The following is a 14,792-nucleotide window of genomic DNA, read 5'->3' as shown; positions in this document are numbered from 1 at the left end:
GAGGGAACCGCCAGAAGGCTCTCATTGCTGGACCTCATCGCTGAACGATGGGGGCGGAGACGCTCCTTCAGGTATACTGGGCCAAGGCCATTTAGGGCTTTAAAGGTCAATGCCAACACTTTAAATTCTGCTCGAAAATGTACTGGGAGCCAATGTAGCTCTTTCAGTAGACCATTCCCAGTCACCAGTCTAGCTGCCACATTTTGGATTAGTTGAAGTTTCCGGGTCATTTAAAGGTAGCCCCACACAGAGCACATTGCAGTAGTCCAAGCGGGAGGTAACTAAAGTATGCACCACTCTGGTGAGACATTCTGCAGACAGGTAGGGTCTCAGCCTGCGTACCAGATGGAGCTGGTAGACAGTTGCCCTGGACACAGAATTGACCTGCGCCTCCATGGACAGCTGTGAGTCCAAAATGACTCCCAGGCTGTGCACCTGGTCCTTCAGGGACACAGTTATCGCATTCACCTGCCCGCCCCCTGTCCCCCCAAAAAGAGTACTTCTGTCTTGTCAGGATTCAACCTCAATTTGTTAGCTGCCATCCATCCTCCAACCACCTCCAGGCACTCATACAGGAACTTCACCGCCTTCACTGGTTCTGATTTAAAAGAGGTAAAGCTGGGTATCATCCACATGTTGCTGGACACCCAGCCCAAACCCCCTGATGATCTCTCCCAGCAGCTTCATATAGATGTTAAAAAGCATGGGGGAGAAGACGGAACCCTGAGGCACCCCACAAGTGGGAGCCCAGGGGTCCAAACACTCATCTTCCCACACCACTTTCTGGACAGGACCCGGGAGGAAGGAGCGGAACCACTATACTTCTTTAGATGGTCCAGAAGGATGTTGTGGTCAATGGTATCAAAGGCTGCTGAAAGATCCAGCAGAACTAGGAAACAGTTTTCACCTTTGTCCCTAGCCTACCAGAAATCATTGACCAGTGGGACCAAGGCAGTTTCAGTCCCATGATGAGGCCTGAATCCCGATTAGAAGGGATCCAAATGGCCCGCATCCTTCAGGCGTGCCTGGAGTTGTTCCGCAACGACCCGCTCAATCACCTTGCCCAAGAATGGAAGATTTGAGACTGGGTGATAGTTGGCCATATCGGCCGGGTCCAAATATGTTTTTTTAAGGAGTGGTTTAATAACCGCCTCTTTCAGTGGGTCTGGGAAGCCTCCCTCACAGAGGGAAGCATTCACCACTTTGCAGAGCCCATTACCCAGCCCTTCCCAGCTTGCTTTTATTTGCCAAGATGGGCAAGGATTAAGGAGACAGGTGGACAGTTTCACTCGTCCAAGCAGCCTGCCCACATCCTCGGAGGTAACATATTGAAATTGATCCCATGCAACTTAAGCCGCCCTGGCCCTGCTCTCACGGTAGAATCTATCTCTTTCTGAACCTGAGCTACTTTATCTGCAAAAATCTTGGGGTCCTTACCACGCCCCAATGGTGCAGGTGATTCCATTAAATTACAAACCACCTGAAAAAGTCTCCTGCTTGGTACATGACACCAGTCAAGCTTGCAAAAATCTACCATTTGCCCGATCATAAATGTTGGAAATGTAAAGAGACTGAAGGCACATTCTTTCACCTTTGGTAGACATGCCCAAGGATTAAGACTTTCTGGGAGATGATCTATAATGAAATGAAAAAGGTATTTAAATATACCTTTCTGAAGAAACCAGAGACCTTTCTCCTGGGCATGGTCGGCCAATTGGTGCCAAAGAAGGATAGAACTTTCTTTATGTATGCTACAACAGCAGCAAGAATACTTATTGCAAAGTACTGGAAGACACAAGATCTACCCACCCTGGAAGAATGGCAGATGAAGGTGATGGACTACATGGAACTGGCGGAAATGACAGGCAGAATCCGAGACCAGGGAGAAGAGTCGGTGGAGGAAGATTGGAAAAAAATTAAAGACTATTTACAGAAACATTGTAAAATTAATGAATGTTAGAAGGATGTTGGAATGATGTTATGTGGTTTTAGCAGAAATGTTATAAAGGTTTAGGAAAAAACTGACTGTTAATTGGTGAAAGGAGGGAAAGTAAAGTTACATTATATTAAGATAAATTACAGGACAAAAATTTGAAAAGATGGAAAGGATTTGCTGAAACAGAGAATCGAACTAGAATACAAAAAAGGGAGGTGTGAGGAGGTCAAGGAAATAAGCTAATGAAAGATAAGTTATGGGAAGATTTGCTGTATTTTTTTGTTTTTTTTAATGGATTTTATTTTTCTGTTTTTTCTTTCTTTTTTTCATTCTTGTTTCTTCCTTATTGTGATGTGTTGTATTGTTTTTGTTTAAAATAGTGTTTTTTACTTTTTCTTTCTGTAACCTTTAAAACTTTAATAAATATTTTTTTTTTTTTAAAGTCTGCTGCTGCTGTTTTCTGCAGTTCCAATAGAGGCGGTGAAGAAGGTCCTCTTCGCCATTGCTATCACCACTTGGTAGGCTCAACATTGAGCTTTAACCCGTGTCTGGTCAGATTCAGAGTGAGTTTTCCCCCACCGGCGCTCTAGCCATCCCAGCAATTGTTTCAGCACCCTCAGCTGAGGGGAAAACCATGGGGCAGTCCAGGCTCCATGTACTCGCAGAGGGCGCTTTGGAGCCAGAGAGTCAATGGCCCTGGTTAATTCCGCATTCCAGCGGGTCACCAGGGAATCAGCTGAAAGGCCATCAGCATGGGATAAAACATCCCCTACCACTCTCTGGAAACCATTTTGATCCATTAAATGGCGGGGGTGGACCATCTGAATCGGTTCCACCTCCCTGCAGAGGGGATGGGTCACGGAAAAGTCCAGTTGCACCAGGAAGTGATCTGACCATGACACTTCTTTTGCTTTGCTTTTACTTAGTGTCAGCGGGTACATCAATAGAGGTGAACATCAGGTCTAAGGTATGTCCACGACTATGAGTTGGGCCAAACTTATTCAGGGACAGCCCCACGTAGACCATGCTTTCCATGAAGTCCCAAGCAGCCCTTGTAAGGTCATGTCGGCATGGATGTTTAAAACCCCTAGGACAGCTAAACTAGGTGTCTCCAGGAGAACATCCGCCACAACCTGAAGCAGCTCGGGCAGGGAATCCTTGGTTCAGTGGGGAGGCTGGTACACCAAAAGTAATCCTGTACTGCCCCTATTGCCCAATTTCCAGAACATGCACTCAGAAAACTGGGTCTTCCCAATAGGATGCCTGATGCAAGCTAATGACTTCCTAAAAATCACTGCAACCCCCCCCCCCCAGCCATATGACCTGGATTGCTGTGCAGAAGAGAAACCTGGTGGACAAGCAGCGGCAAGAACAGGCCCATCTGCTTCATCCAACTGAGTCTCTGTTACACATGCCAGGTCAAGTCCCCCATCCATGATCAAGTCATGGATGGCAGTGGTCTTGTGAATCATTGACCTGGCATTGCACAGCAGCACCTTCAGGTCATGTGGGTCTCCCTTGTTGATTCCAGTATCCATCCGGTCAAGACCAGACCCCGAAGCAGAGATAGTCTCCAAACAACAACTAAACCTGCCTCCTCGGTAATGAGCGGTCTGGTCTTAGCATAACTTCTCCTCCTGTCTGAGTGGTGCGCTCCCCCACACGCCTCTTCCTCCGCCTGTGGTCACGGCCTCCTTGTATCCCAATGTGAGGTCAAAGCCTATATCTAGGAAATAATAAGACTTAACTTGGGGGTGGGGCACAAGGAGAAAGAGAGGGGGGAGTTGAAATGGGTCTGAAAACCATGACTGATGCTAAGTATGATTTGGCATAATGTCTGAATCAACAACAAAAAAGTTAAAAGCTATTATTTCAAGGGCAGAAGAGGAAATCATGAACATGAATTCTGAAAGGATGGAAAGCAAAAGCAGACAACAAGATGCCTGTTGTGCATCTGTACATTTACATTTGCAAATTTATGCCATGCCTTGAGCTCTAAATAATGATCAGGGTAAGCCATGGTTTCACATTATGTTTGAACTGAGCCTAAGATGTATACCTTCTACTAGGAGCAATAGAGTGGCGTTTCCCTCAAGTGCTTCCTACATCTTCTAAGAGAGGCAGTGTGGAACAGTTGATGGGGTCTTGGGCTGACAAGGTCAGGGTTCAAAACAGGACAACAAAAGGGTACATATGTACCAGGTCCCAAGCCAGCAAGGGATCCGATTCTGAATCAAACCCTTCATAAACAGTAACTGCTTTGCACATACTTTCAGTTGTACTTCCCCTTTGTCTATTTTAAAGGACAGTGAGCACCAGGGACTCTTCACACAAAACTCTAAGTCAGGGTTTGGCCAGGTCTCATAGTTAAGACCTTTCGTCGTTAACTACAAGCTATAATCCAAAACAAACCAATCCACTGTTATGTTGTTCCTGTAAACCCAGGAAAAACAACAGAGTTTTGTGGCACTTTGAAGGCAAATGATTTTACCATGGCACAGGTTTTTGTGCCATGTTACCCTGTGTTACCAAATTCAGTGTAACCCTGAATTGGAGATAGATGATAGATAGATAGATAGATAGATAGATAGATAGATAGATAGATAGATAGATATAGATATAGATATAGATATAGATATAGATATAGATATAGATAGATAGATGATAGATAGATAGACAGACCAGGGGGCAGTGACTTGAAAGGGAGAGTGCAATATGAATCACACAAATTACAATATATCAAGAGGTTCAATGCTATCACTTTTGGAATGAAATCGGCACAATGGATTTTTCAAAATCACACTACATATGTTAATTGGCTTACCAATGCCTGGATGAATGTGTTGTTAAATACTGTTTGGGATAATGGCCACTCTGAATGCCATTTTCTTCTGACTCACAGTTTACCGTATTTTTCGCCCTATAGGACGCACCGTCCCATAAGGCGCACCTAGTTTTTGGGGGGGAAATAAAGGGGGGGAAATTATTTTTTCCCCCAGGCGCGGGGCTGGGGCGGGGAAGGCCCGAGCTTCCCCCGACCCCAGCCCCCAAACAGGCAGCTCTCTGCAAGCCGTGGGAGCCCAGCGCTGGCTCCTGCTGCTTGCTGAGAGGTCCGCGAAGCCTGGGCGCGCTGATCTCAGCGCGCGCAGGCTTCGGCATGCTGGCAACTCTCCGCAAGCAGCGGGAGCGCTCCCACTGCTTGCGGAGAGGTCCGCGAAGCCTGGAGAGCGAGAGGGGTCGGTGCCCACCGACCCCTCTCGCTCTCCAGGCTTCAGCGAAAGCCTGCATTCGCCCCATAGGACGCACACACATTTCCCCTTCATTTTTGGAGGGGAAAAAGTGCGTCCTATAGGGCGAAAAATATGGTACTATCTGTCTCTCCCCTCCCCCATGCAAGAAACCATTTCACACATCTGATGAAGTAGACTGTAGTCCACAAAAACTCACACTTTTAATAAATTTGTTAGACTTTAAGGTACTACAAGATTCCTGGTTGTTTCTGAAATCAGAAACTAACATTGCTACGCCTTCAGAAATAGTATATCCAGGAACATATGAATAAATTGTAGAACACGAGGGCTGAAACAGTCACATTCCTACAGATCTTCCAGGCATTATTTGAAGCGAGCAAGCCACTTTCTTCCGTCAGTGGCTGAGCAGCCGTCAAGCACTACGATTTTTCAAAGACTTGCAGCTAATTAAAACTATCACAAAGAAAGCCAAGTGAAAATATGTTCCTTTGTTCTGAATGGTTCTTAAAATGTATAATTCTATTTGTAATTAAGGTTTGCATCAATTGTCAGAGGTCACAGCTGAAGTTTTGAGCTGTAAACAAAACCTCTGTCTGCTTATCATAGTAGCTTGTAGGAAGCTTAACTTTCATTTGTTCCACATTTCATTATTTAAAAACAACATGAAACATATGTTCCCTTTTCAAAATACCAGCAAAGAAATATGAACATAAATATTTATTTTTATTCAAGTTATTACTGGCTGCTTGTGCCGATCAGCATGTGCCAATTTCTTGTACTTTTGTACCACACTAGTTTATTCCACAAGCATGCTAGTTTGTTGTTCCTGTTCGGAAGGTTTCTGAAAGTATGCAGAGAACTTGTAGAGCAAAGAGGGGTTAAAAAAGGCAAAACAGGATTTAACTAAAGATGCCACCAAAAACCACATGAACCAGAATATGTGCTGGATTTGAGGGTTCTGCTTTGGGCAGATGGTTCCCAGACTAGAAGTAGTTAGCCAGCCATTTGATTTACATACGATAAATAATGCTTGCATGAGAAAAAAAAACAAATAGGAGAATGATCTTCGACACTTCCTCAAACATACACACAATTTCCAAAAGGCACCAAGTTGCAGAAGGAATCCTATGGCTCCTATAATCCCCTGGCCAGGGGTATATCAAGGGAGGGGTGGTACCTCTGGTGGGGGACATGTTGTGCTCCTTCTGGGGTAGTTGGTCCCAACCTTTGGTCCCAACCCTGGAAACTCACTTGGAAACTCACCTGTGGCTCCTAGAAACTGGCAGCATACAACAGCAGCCACACCCCAGGAACGGATTCAACTGGCCGATTAAACCAAGTGAATGTAGCCAATGGGAATCAAAGACTCAGTGAGTTAGGAACTGTGCCTGAAAACACGACTGAGCGGATTGAGTGGAAAAGACCAATAGTGGGTCCAACGGTCAAGAAGGTGATTTCTGCACATGCTGTAGAGAGAAGTGAGGGGCAGATGGGGCTCATCAACCTGGAAAGGTAGCCCATCTAGGAGAAGAAAAACTCTGATCTTAAACCTCTGCTGCCTTGTGGACATCGAGAGAAGAAAAGGAGCAAATCCTACACAAATCAGGAGTGGAGACCCTTTTTGAGTCCACGGCTCCCTTGACCAACTACATTCTTTCTGTGGCACCCCTGTGGGGCTCAGGAGCCCAGTTATGTCATCCCTTGTCTGCAGAGCTGGCAGCCTCTCACCCTTTTTCAAACACCCTCCCTTGTGGACTGTTCTCTCAGCCTCTTCTGCTCTCCCCTTTCCTTGGGAGTCCTCTGGGCAGCTGCTGTGGCCATCCGTGGTCTCTGAGTTGCCCACCCCCACCCCAAAGAGAGGCACCACTCGCCTGGGGAGCTTGTAGCCAGGGTCGCTGCTGTAACCAACAGAGGGCATCAAAGAAGGGAGGGAAGGAAAAGAAAGACAGAAGCCAGTGTTGCCCACGGCCCCCCTGACTATCATTCAAGGCACCCTAGAGCACCACGGCACACTGGTTAAAAACCACTGCCTTAAGGTAGTTGGATGGCACCTTCTATGCTTCCTTCCAGCACCTCCTGCAGCCAACCTGGTGCTTTCCTTTGAATCACATCAGCGAGGCCAAGAGGGGGCTCTTGTTGTCTAGGCAGTCCAGAACCTCCATACACCCTGCTCAGGCTTGCACCCCAGAGAGGTTACTTCGGTGCTGTCAACTAACACTACCAAACCCTTTGTCACGTAAATACAAAACTGATAACAACACAAACAACACAACAGGCTGTATATAACTATATAAATTCTTTTTAAATGTGATTCAACATATCATATCAAAATATATGGTTCTATAGACCAACTTATCATATAAATGAAACATACTATGAGAAGTTAAAGTCCAGCAGATTGATCAGGAAATACCAGTGGCGTAGCGTGGGTTGTCAGCACCTGGGGCAAGGCAAGTAATTTGCGCCCCCTAACCCATGGATTTGCGCCCCCTAACCTGTGGATTTGCGCCCCCTAACCCTAACCCCCAGATGTTGCACCCGGTGCGGCCGGCCCCCCCTGCACCCCCACGCTACGCCGCTGGGAAATACAATCTATTCAGTTCTTATATTAGCAATATCCACAGTGTGGAATTAACTAACACAGCAGTTTGACTTCACCCCCAGATGCACACTCCATTGTCTCTCAAGACAGACAGATGCGAACCAAATCCCTGGCTATTGGGCCATGCTTGCTGGGACTGATGGGAGCTATAGTTCAGCAACATCTGGAAAGCAAAAAAAACCCTAATCCTAGTTTAAGAGATCGTCTGCCAGATGCCTCAGCCTTAACTAAGGTTAACATTTACTAAGCTTAATGTTAAATATGGGTTAGTGTTATGCGTGAACCAACAGCACTTTTGGCCAAATGTCGTCTTTGTGCCCACTCCTGCCACCCAAGAACCAGGAGGGGAGGGGACGCTGGGTCTCAAACTCTCCATCACAGAGACAGCCTCCAAAGTCCGCCAAAGCAAGTGGCAGAGCTCCTTCAAAATTTTGAACACTGGATTAAACTTAATGGCATAATCAGGCTATTGAAGTTGAGGTATGAGATTTGAGTTATGATTCCTGCTGTAATTCAAAATGGAGAGAAGAGAGAAGTAGATCTTCTTTTATTATTAATGCTATTATTGTTGTTGCTTAAAGCTTTCAAGGGCTTACTTCTCACCCCCTCTGGATTAAAGAAATAAAAGGATCACAAGTGAGGTTTATTAGTGGAAAATTGGAAGTGTGTGCAGGTAAAACTCCAGGCAGTGTGAGGTGGAGTGATGCTATCAAAACAATGGAAGGAAGGGGAAGATGTGATGAGCTGCTTTTTTTGAGGAGTTTTACCTATCACCTCCTCAGCTTGATGAAACTGAAAGAACTTGATGAATAAGACTGAAAGAATTTTAAATAATTAAACAATTAGGGACATTAATTAAAGTTTGGAGTGTCAGAAAATGTTGATGAGAACCTGATAGGAAATGGCCAGTAATAACCGGTGTACTCTTAGAGGCAAATTGAGAAATTTCAATGGAAAGTCATCAGCTTGGGTCTGCTTGGCTTAAGGGGAGGGCGACTAAAGATTGAACTGTTACAAATTTTCTAGGAAAGACAGTCTGCCTTCTCCTACTATTATGGGCTCACTGTTAAGGCGCCATGGGGAAATACCAAGGTCATCCTTGCAATTTCCTATTTTAGAATGGACAACAACAAAGGAGATACTTGGATTGGACATTTAAGAGGTCTGGACAGAATGCACTGTGCATATAAGAAGAAAAGGAAAAACACCTAGTAAAAGTGAACTATTGGGTTTTCATACATAGTTTATTTTAGAAATGATAATCACTGACTTATTGCGGATTTGATAATTTGTGGAGTAACCTCACTTGTAGATATTGCAAATGTTAGAATATTGTACATGCAGGAATTGGCAAGCTGATGGTTAAGGATAAACAAGGTTTTTTTTAAAAAAAACCTACTGTAATATAAGGTTAATTGTAAGGAATGTGAACTAGAAACAGCTAGGAAAATAAACAGCAACAAGAGGAAAATTTGGACACATTATGAATGGAGTATGGGAAACCAATTTTGGGAAAAATTGTATTAAATTTGTCTTAATTTGTGGCTGATTTGGTAAAATTTGGAAAATCAATAAAAATGATTTGGTCAAAAAAAGGAAATCAATCCAACTAATAAATCATATATGCACTTACTGAACAGCAACACCTCATCCCCCAATCAAATTGTATGTATTTTATTTCCTAGTAAAAGTGGATGTAATGAGCTGCAAGTAATTTGTAGGGGGCAGCTGGCTAATCTTATTTATTTATTATTACATTTATATAGCAACTTTCCTCCAAGGAGCTCAGGGTGGCATACACACCCCTCCCCCTTTCTGTTTGATAATCACAACCGTCCCGTGAGGTAGGTTAGGCCCAAGGTCACCCAGTGGGCTTCATGGCTGAACCCAGGTCCTAGTCTGATATGCCACAATTCTGATACATAATTCTGACTCTAAGGAAAGTCTGATAAGCCACAATTCTGATATGCCAATAATCTTGAGTCATTGCCTTCTCCTCCCGTGACTCATCAGCTGCTATGAATTTGAAAGGAGGATAGAAGAGACCAAGGCAGTCCAGACTGAGGGCATCCAGGCCAGCCTGATGAAACACCAGGTCAAGTCAGTTCAGTCTTAGAGTAAGTGTTGCCCTTGCTTGCCAGGGAACCAGCAGCAATCAGGGTAAGATTCTTCTGGTCAAGTGTCCTGCAGCAATTCTATAGGGCAAGAAAGAGCCACATCCGACGCTCTCTCTAGCCACTCATGTTTTATTTGTGGTGAGGCTTCCCCACTGCAAGCAAAATACTTGCAGTATATAGATTAGTGTGCACATTCCACTAGTGACCGTCCTTTAATTCAACTTCCGCTCATTTCAAAGGAGATTGCACAAAGGTTTCCTGCACTAGCAATTTGCAGGATTTTACTTTCCTAGAAGTAACAGGTATTCCATCCAAAGTCACTTAAAACAGAAACAGTGAAAACAAGGAGTATAATGACCTACCGACTTCAGCTAAAGTTTTGATACAGGACTCTACTGAAGATTTCTGCACTGGGTTTGGCCAGGTACAGTTGTAAATTCTAAACGCAGACTGCAGTAACTGGATAAAAACAGGCTGGTGTGTCTGAAAGAACACAAAAAATATGTTATCAGCTCAAACACGTTTAGATATTATGATCTAAGATATTTATACAATAAATAAAAATAGCTATGTGCTCTAGCCTAATACAAACACATGTGCACTGCTACTGATTTCACATACTCCATGTATTATTGCACCAAGCACTCTTCTAGAGTGGTGCATGAGAGGGAAAGTGAGACAGAGCCCGTGGTTCTACCACCTGCCCCAAGGTGGCTCCGCTGGCCTAAGGGAAATCTGAATGAGGGATTTGGGTAGCAAGAGTATAACCTCTATGGGGTGTGATTATGTGAAGACACTCACTCCAGTCTAGCCATGTCAATCGCTCTAGCACTCGGGGCCAGGATGCTTTTGACCTAAGGGCCAGGAAAGCTGAAAAAAGGAAATGATAATATATCCAGGTTTGGCTTCTAGCTGGTGTTGTAGATCAGTATTAGATCACATGCTTTGCCTGCAGATGGTCCCAGGTTCATCCCTCACATCTCAAGATCGGGAGGCAAGTAATGTTACACATCTTCAAGATCCTAGAGAGCTGCAGCCAGTCAGAGTGGAAAATGCTGGGCTAGATGAACAAATACCCTGACCCATCATAGGACATTTTCCTGGGTTTTAGTCTGCTTCACTTCCTTGCTTTAATAGCAAAAATAAAGAGGGGTCACCTGTTGAAATGTCTGAAATTGCTTCCATCTTGTCCAGGGAGAACACTGTACCTCAGCAGTGAGTATTGCTGCATGATTTAGCAGCTGAATTTAGGCAAGCCTTCGTCTTAATCTATGCAGTGTCAACTAATATAATCTAGGCCAGATTTCCTCAGATGTTGGACTATAACCCCCATCATTCCTAGGCAGCCTGCTCAATGATGGAAGTTGTAGTTGAAGAACATCAGGCAGCGGAGGGTGGAAGGCTGCCCTAGGCAAAGAGATCTGTGGATTCTGGCTTTCAAACCCTCCATCAAATATATACGGTACTTTTGGGGGCTGAAAGGCAGGGTGGAAATGTTTTTATGGGAAAAAAATTATATAAGTTGAATTTTTCATAGAGTACAGAGCTAGGAATTATGTCTCTCTCTCGGTCTCTCTCTCTCTCTCTCTCTCTCTCTCTCTCTCTCTCTCTCTGTGTGTGTGTGTGTGTGAGAGAGAGAGAGAGAGAGAGAGAGAGAGAGAGAGAATTCAGCAGTGTTTATTTTTTGTTATTAGTTTGTTAATGTTGTTTTGTGGGTTATGTGTGCTGTGAATATGACTTTTTTGTTGTGGTTGTGATGTTTACCTTTTTTTTTAGTTGTTTTGTTAATCGTATTTTGTAGAAAGTAGTTGTTTTACCAATGATTGCTAAATATTCTATAAGATTTATGCTGTAATTGTGAAGTTCTGTTATATTACTGTTATTTATTATTTGTGAGCCACTTTGTGATTCGTGTGACTGAAAAGCGGCACAGAAAGATAATAAATGAAAATGACATAAAATGAAATGAAATTGTTTTATAGATTTCTTCCTGTTTACATAGGGGTGGGGACAAGCAAATAGTGTCACCAATGAAATAAACGTTCCTGTGAATGCACGGATTGCTAACTTCCTGTCACATGTGAGACCATGGAATAGTAGTCTGAAATAAACATGTATCACATATTTCAAATTTGCAGATGACACCAAACTGGGAGGGGTAGCTAATGCCACAGAAGACAGAATCAGAATTCAAAATGACCTTAACAGATTGGAGAACTGGGCACAAGCTAACAAAATGAATTTCAATAGTGACAAACATACGGTTCTGCACTTAGGCAGGAAGAAGCAAATGCACAAATATAGGATGGGGGACACATGGCTTACTAGCAGTACATTTGAAAAGGATCTAGGGGTCTTGGTGAACAACAAGCTTAACGTGAGTCAACAGTGTGATGCAGCAGCAAAAAGAAACAATGCTATTCTAGGCTGCATCAACAGAAGCATAGTGTTCAGATCAAGGGAAGTCATAGCACCAGTCTATTCTGCCTTGGTCAGACCACACCTGGAATACTATGTCCAATTCTGGGCACCACAATTTAAGAAGGGTGTTGACAAGCTGGAGCATATGCAGAGGAGGGCAACCAAAATGATCAAGGGTCTGGAAAATTCTATGATTCTAAGTCTTTACCTGGAGGCTTGTGCTGTTGTCTGAAAATGGAGAACTGAAGAAACCACTCACTATGCTCATTACTGATTCTGTGACATACTTCTCCAGAGATGCATCTGCATGTTTTCTGTCCGTGGTTGTGTTACAAACCTAGAGCAGACAGAGGAACTGCATGAAGAATGTGTGAAAACAGCAGCTCCCATCCATCACATCCCCCCATTTTTATTCAATGTAAAACAAAAGCAAAAAACCACCACCCCTCCGTATACAGTAGGTGATACCAAGCATGGAACAATAAAGCTCCATTTCCCAGGGTTCAGATCACTAACATGAGTCACTTTTTTACATTTAAAGCAAATTTTCAGTTATCATGAACAGATGTGCTTGGCTTCCTATTCTGCTTTTTCTAAAAAAAAAAAATAAGGAAAATGTTAAAAAGAAGACAACAAAAAAGGGATAATTCAAAAGGAAGAAAAGGAAGAAACAAAACACGTATAGTGATGGTACAGAAGGGTTAATGGCACAAGGATGTCTTCCATTTCTCAGTCTGCATGGAGTTCTATGACATCCTGCCAGATAACTGAAATTTATCATCTGTTTCTGCTTTTTAAGTAAACTATTCATTTATGAGCTACAAGATCTAAGAGGCCATTCTTCTGTAACAAGACACCTGGGAGATTTCCACCTCTGTAGAATGATACAGTGCCATACTTACAGCCACAAAGGAAGACCTAGCTGTCTGTTCACAAATTGTTAGAAAGCAGCTGCTAAAAAGGGTTGGATGTGCCTTCATCATATGAGAGATCAGTTGTGGATGCACTGTTGGAACTAAATACATGCAACAGATGTGCAATTTTCTGCACAGTAGTGAGCAGAACACATAACTAAAAACAAGCTATTTAGGTCAGGAGTACCAACTTGAATAAAATATTGGGGGGAGGTGCCCCACATAATTGATCACAAAACACACACCATTTGAACAACAATGTTCATCAACTTGTGGTCCCCCTCAAATATTTCACTGGGGGGGGGGCGAAAGGGCATTGTCCCCTTGAGTTGGCTCCTATGATCTAGATCAAGTGAAGGTCTCTCCTTATAGACTGGGCAAATGAAACTCCCCAGCTATTACTGAATTGCATGTGCTCCAAAACTGTGAAAACTTTAAGTTTATTATACAGCATGACTGCTACTGAAGGTATGAAGTTGTGCCACAAAAGATTCTTCTGCCCTGGACCACTGTGCTTCCCAATAAAATATGTGATGCCCTTCTTAGGATATGTGCACACTCTCACACACACACTGAGAGGATGTCATGCTTAAGGGATTAGGCCTCTGAGTAAACATAAAGAGTAAGGATATCAAGGCACAAAATATTCTGATGCGCCTGAGGAGAAACTTTCTCTCAATAAAGTCTTCCTGATTTGCTAAGGACAGGGAGTATCTGAAAGCAATAAGGGAAAAACACATAGAGCAGCAGCAACTGAAGGGTCCTATCTCTAAATGATTGGGGAGCTTTTGCAACATTCATTCTTGATGCTAAACACATACTCCAAGTCCTGAAAGCAAGGTAAAAGTTATGTATTCGAAACATATGGTCTGTGCCTCCATCTAAAATAACTCTCTTCTCCCCTCCCTGCTTCTCTGAATAAATAAACTCAGTAATCTAGAAGGTTTGGGTAGCTCGAACCACACAAGGCTCCATGAAAATAGAATAGAAGAGAGCACTTTTGACATTCTATTCTAATGGATGGGCTGGGTAGCAAGAAAAACAAGGAACAGAGAAATAGAAGGAATGTTATCAGACAGCTACTAGAAATACTTTCAAAGAGAAACACACACACTTTGGGGTGAATTAAATGATACCACTGAAAGTTAGTGCCAGATGCTGGTGATGGTTGCTCGTGAGGCAGGACTCCGACCTGTCTTTTACAGGCTTTATTTTGGCGCAAACTATTTACAGTGCATAACCCCAAAGTCCATGACCGTCTCAGCCACTAGCAGATTCTGGGAGTGGCCCCTTCCGGCTTTTCCCCCAACATAAGAACTTGGACACCCCAAATCTCCGCCTCCCCTCCTTATGTTTCACCCCTCTGCGCAAGCAGGGCAACAGAAGCGTGTGTGTCTCCTGGCCGGCCGTGCTAGGTGAGGCGTTTGGGCTCTCAGTAGCATCTTCGAGCCTTCCCTCCACCAGGCTACTTCCTATCTCCTCTGCTCCGCTGGAGGTGTGGCTTTCCCTACTCCCAGACGAGGAGCTGCTTCTCAGAATTGGTGGAGGTTC

The 14,792-nt window shown here is 43.8% G+C and overlaps 1 protein-coding gene across 7 annotated transcripts in view; it reads right to left on the bottom strand.

Moving 5' to 3' along the window:
* ITPR2 (inositol 1,4,5-trisphosphate receptor type 2) overlaps positions 1–14,792 on the bottom strand; it is a 334,430-nt gene that overhangs the window by 169,208 nt on the left and 150,430 nt on the right. For all 7 annotated transcript variants that reach the window (XM_083574843.1, XM_083574846.1, XM_083574847.1 and 4 more), the window contains 2 exons: positions 12,536–12,664; positions 10,269–10,389 (listed from right to left, as the gene is read on the bottom strand). In XM_083574843.1, coding sequence (XP_083430969.1) covers positions 10,269–10,389; positions 12,536–12,664 — 250 coding nt within the window. The remainder of the gene's footprint in view (positions 1–10,268; positions 10,390–12,535; positions 12,665–14,792) is intronic.

Source organism: Podarcis filfolensis (genome assembly GCF_964270895.1).
Source record: "Podarcis filfolensis genome assembly, chromosome: 10".
NCBI classification, from domain to species: Eukaryota; Metazoa; Chordata; class Lepidosauria; order Squamata; family Lacertidae; genus Podarcis; species Podarcis filfolensis.
Note: the sequence above shows the minus strand (reverse complement) of the source record. Positions and strands in the feature narration are given on the sequence as shown.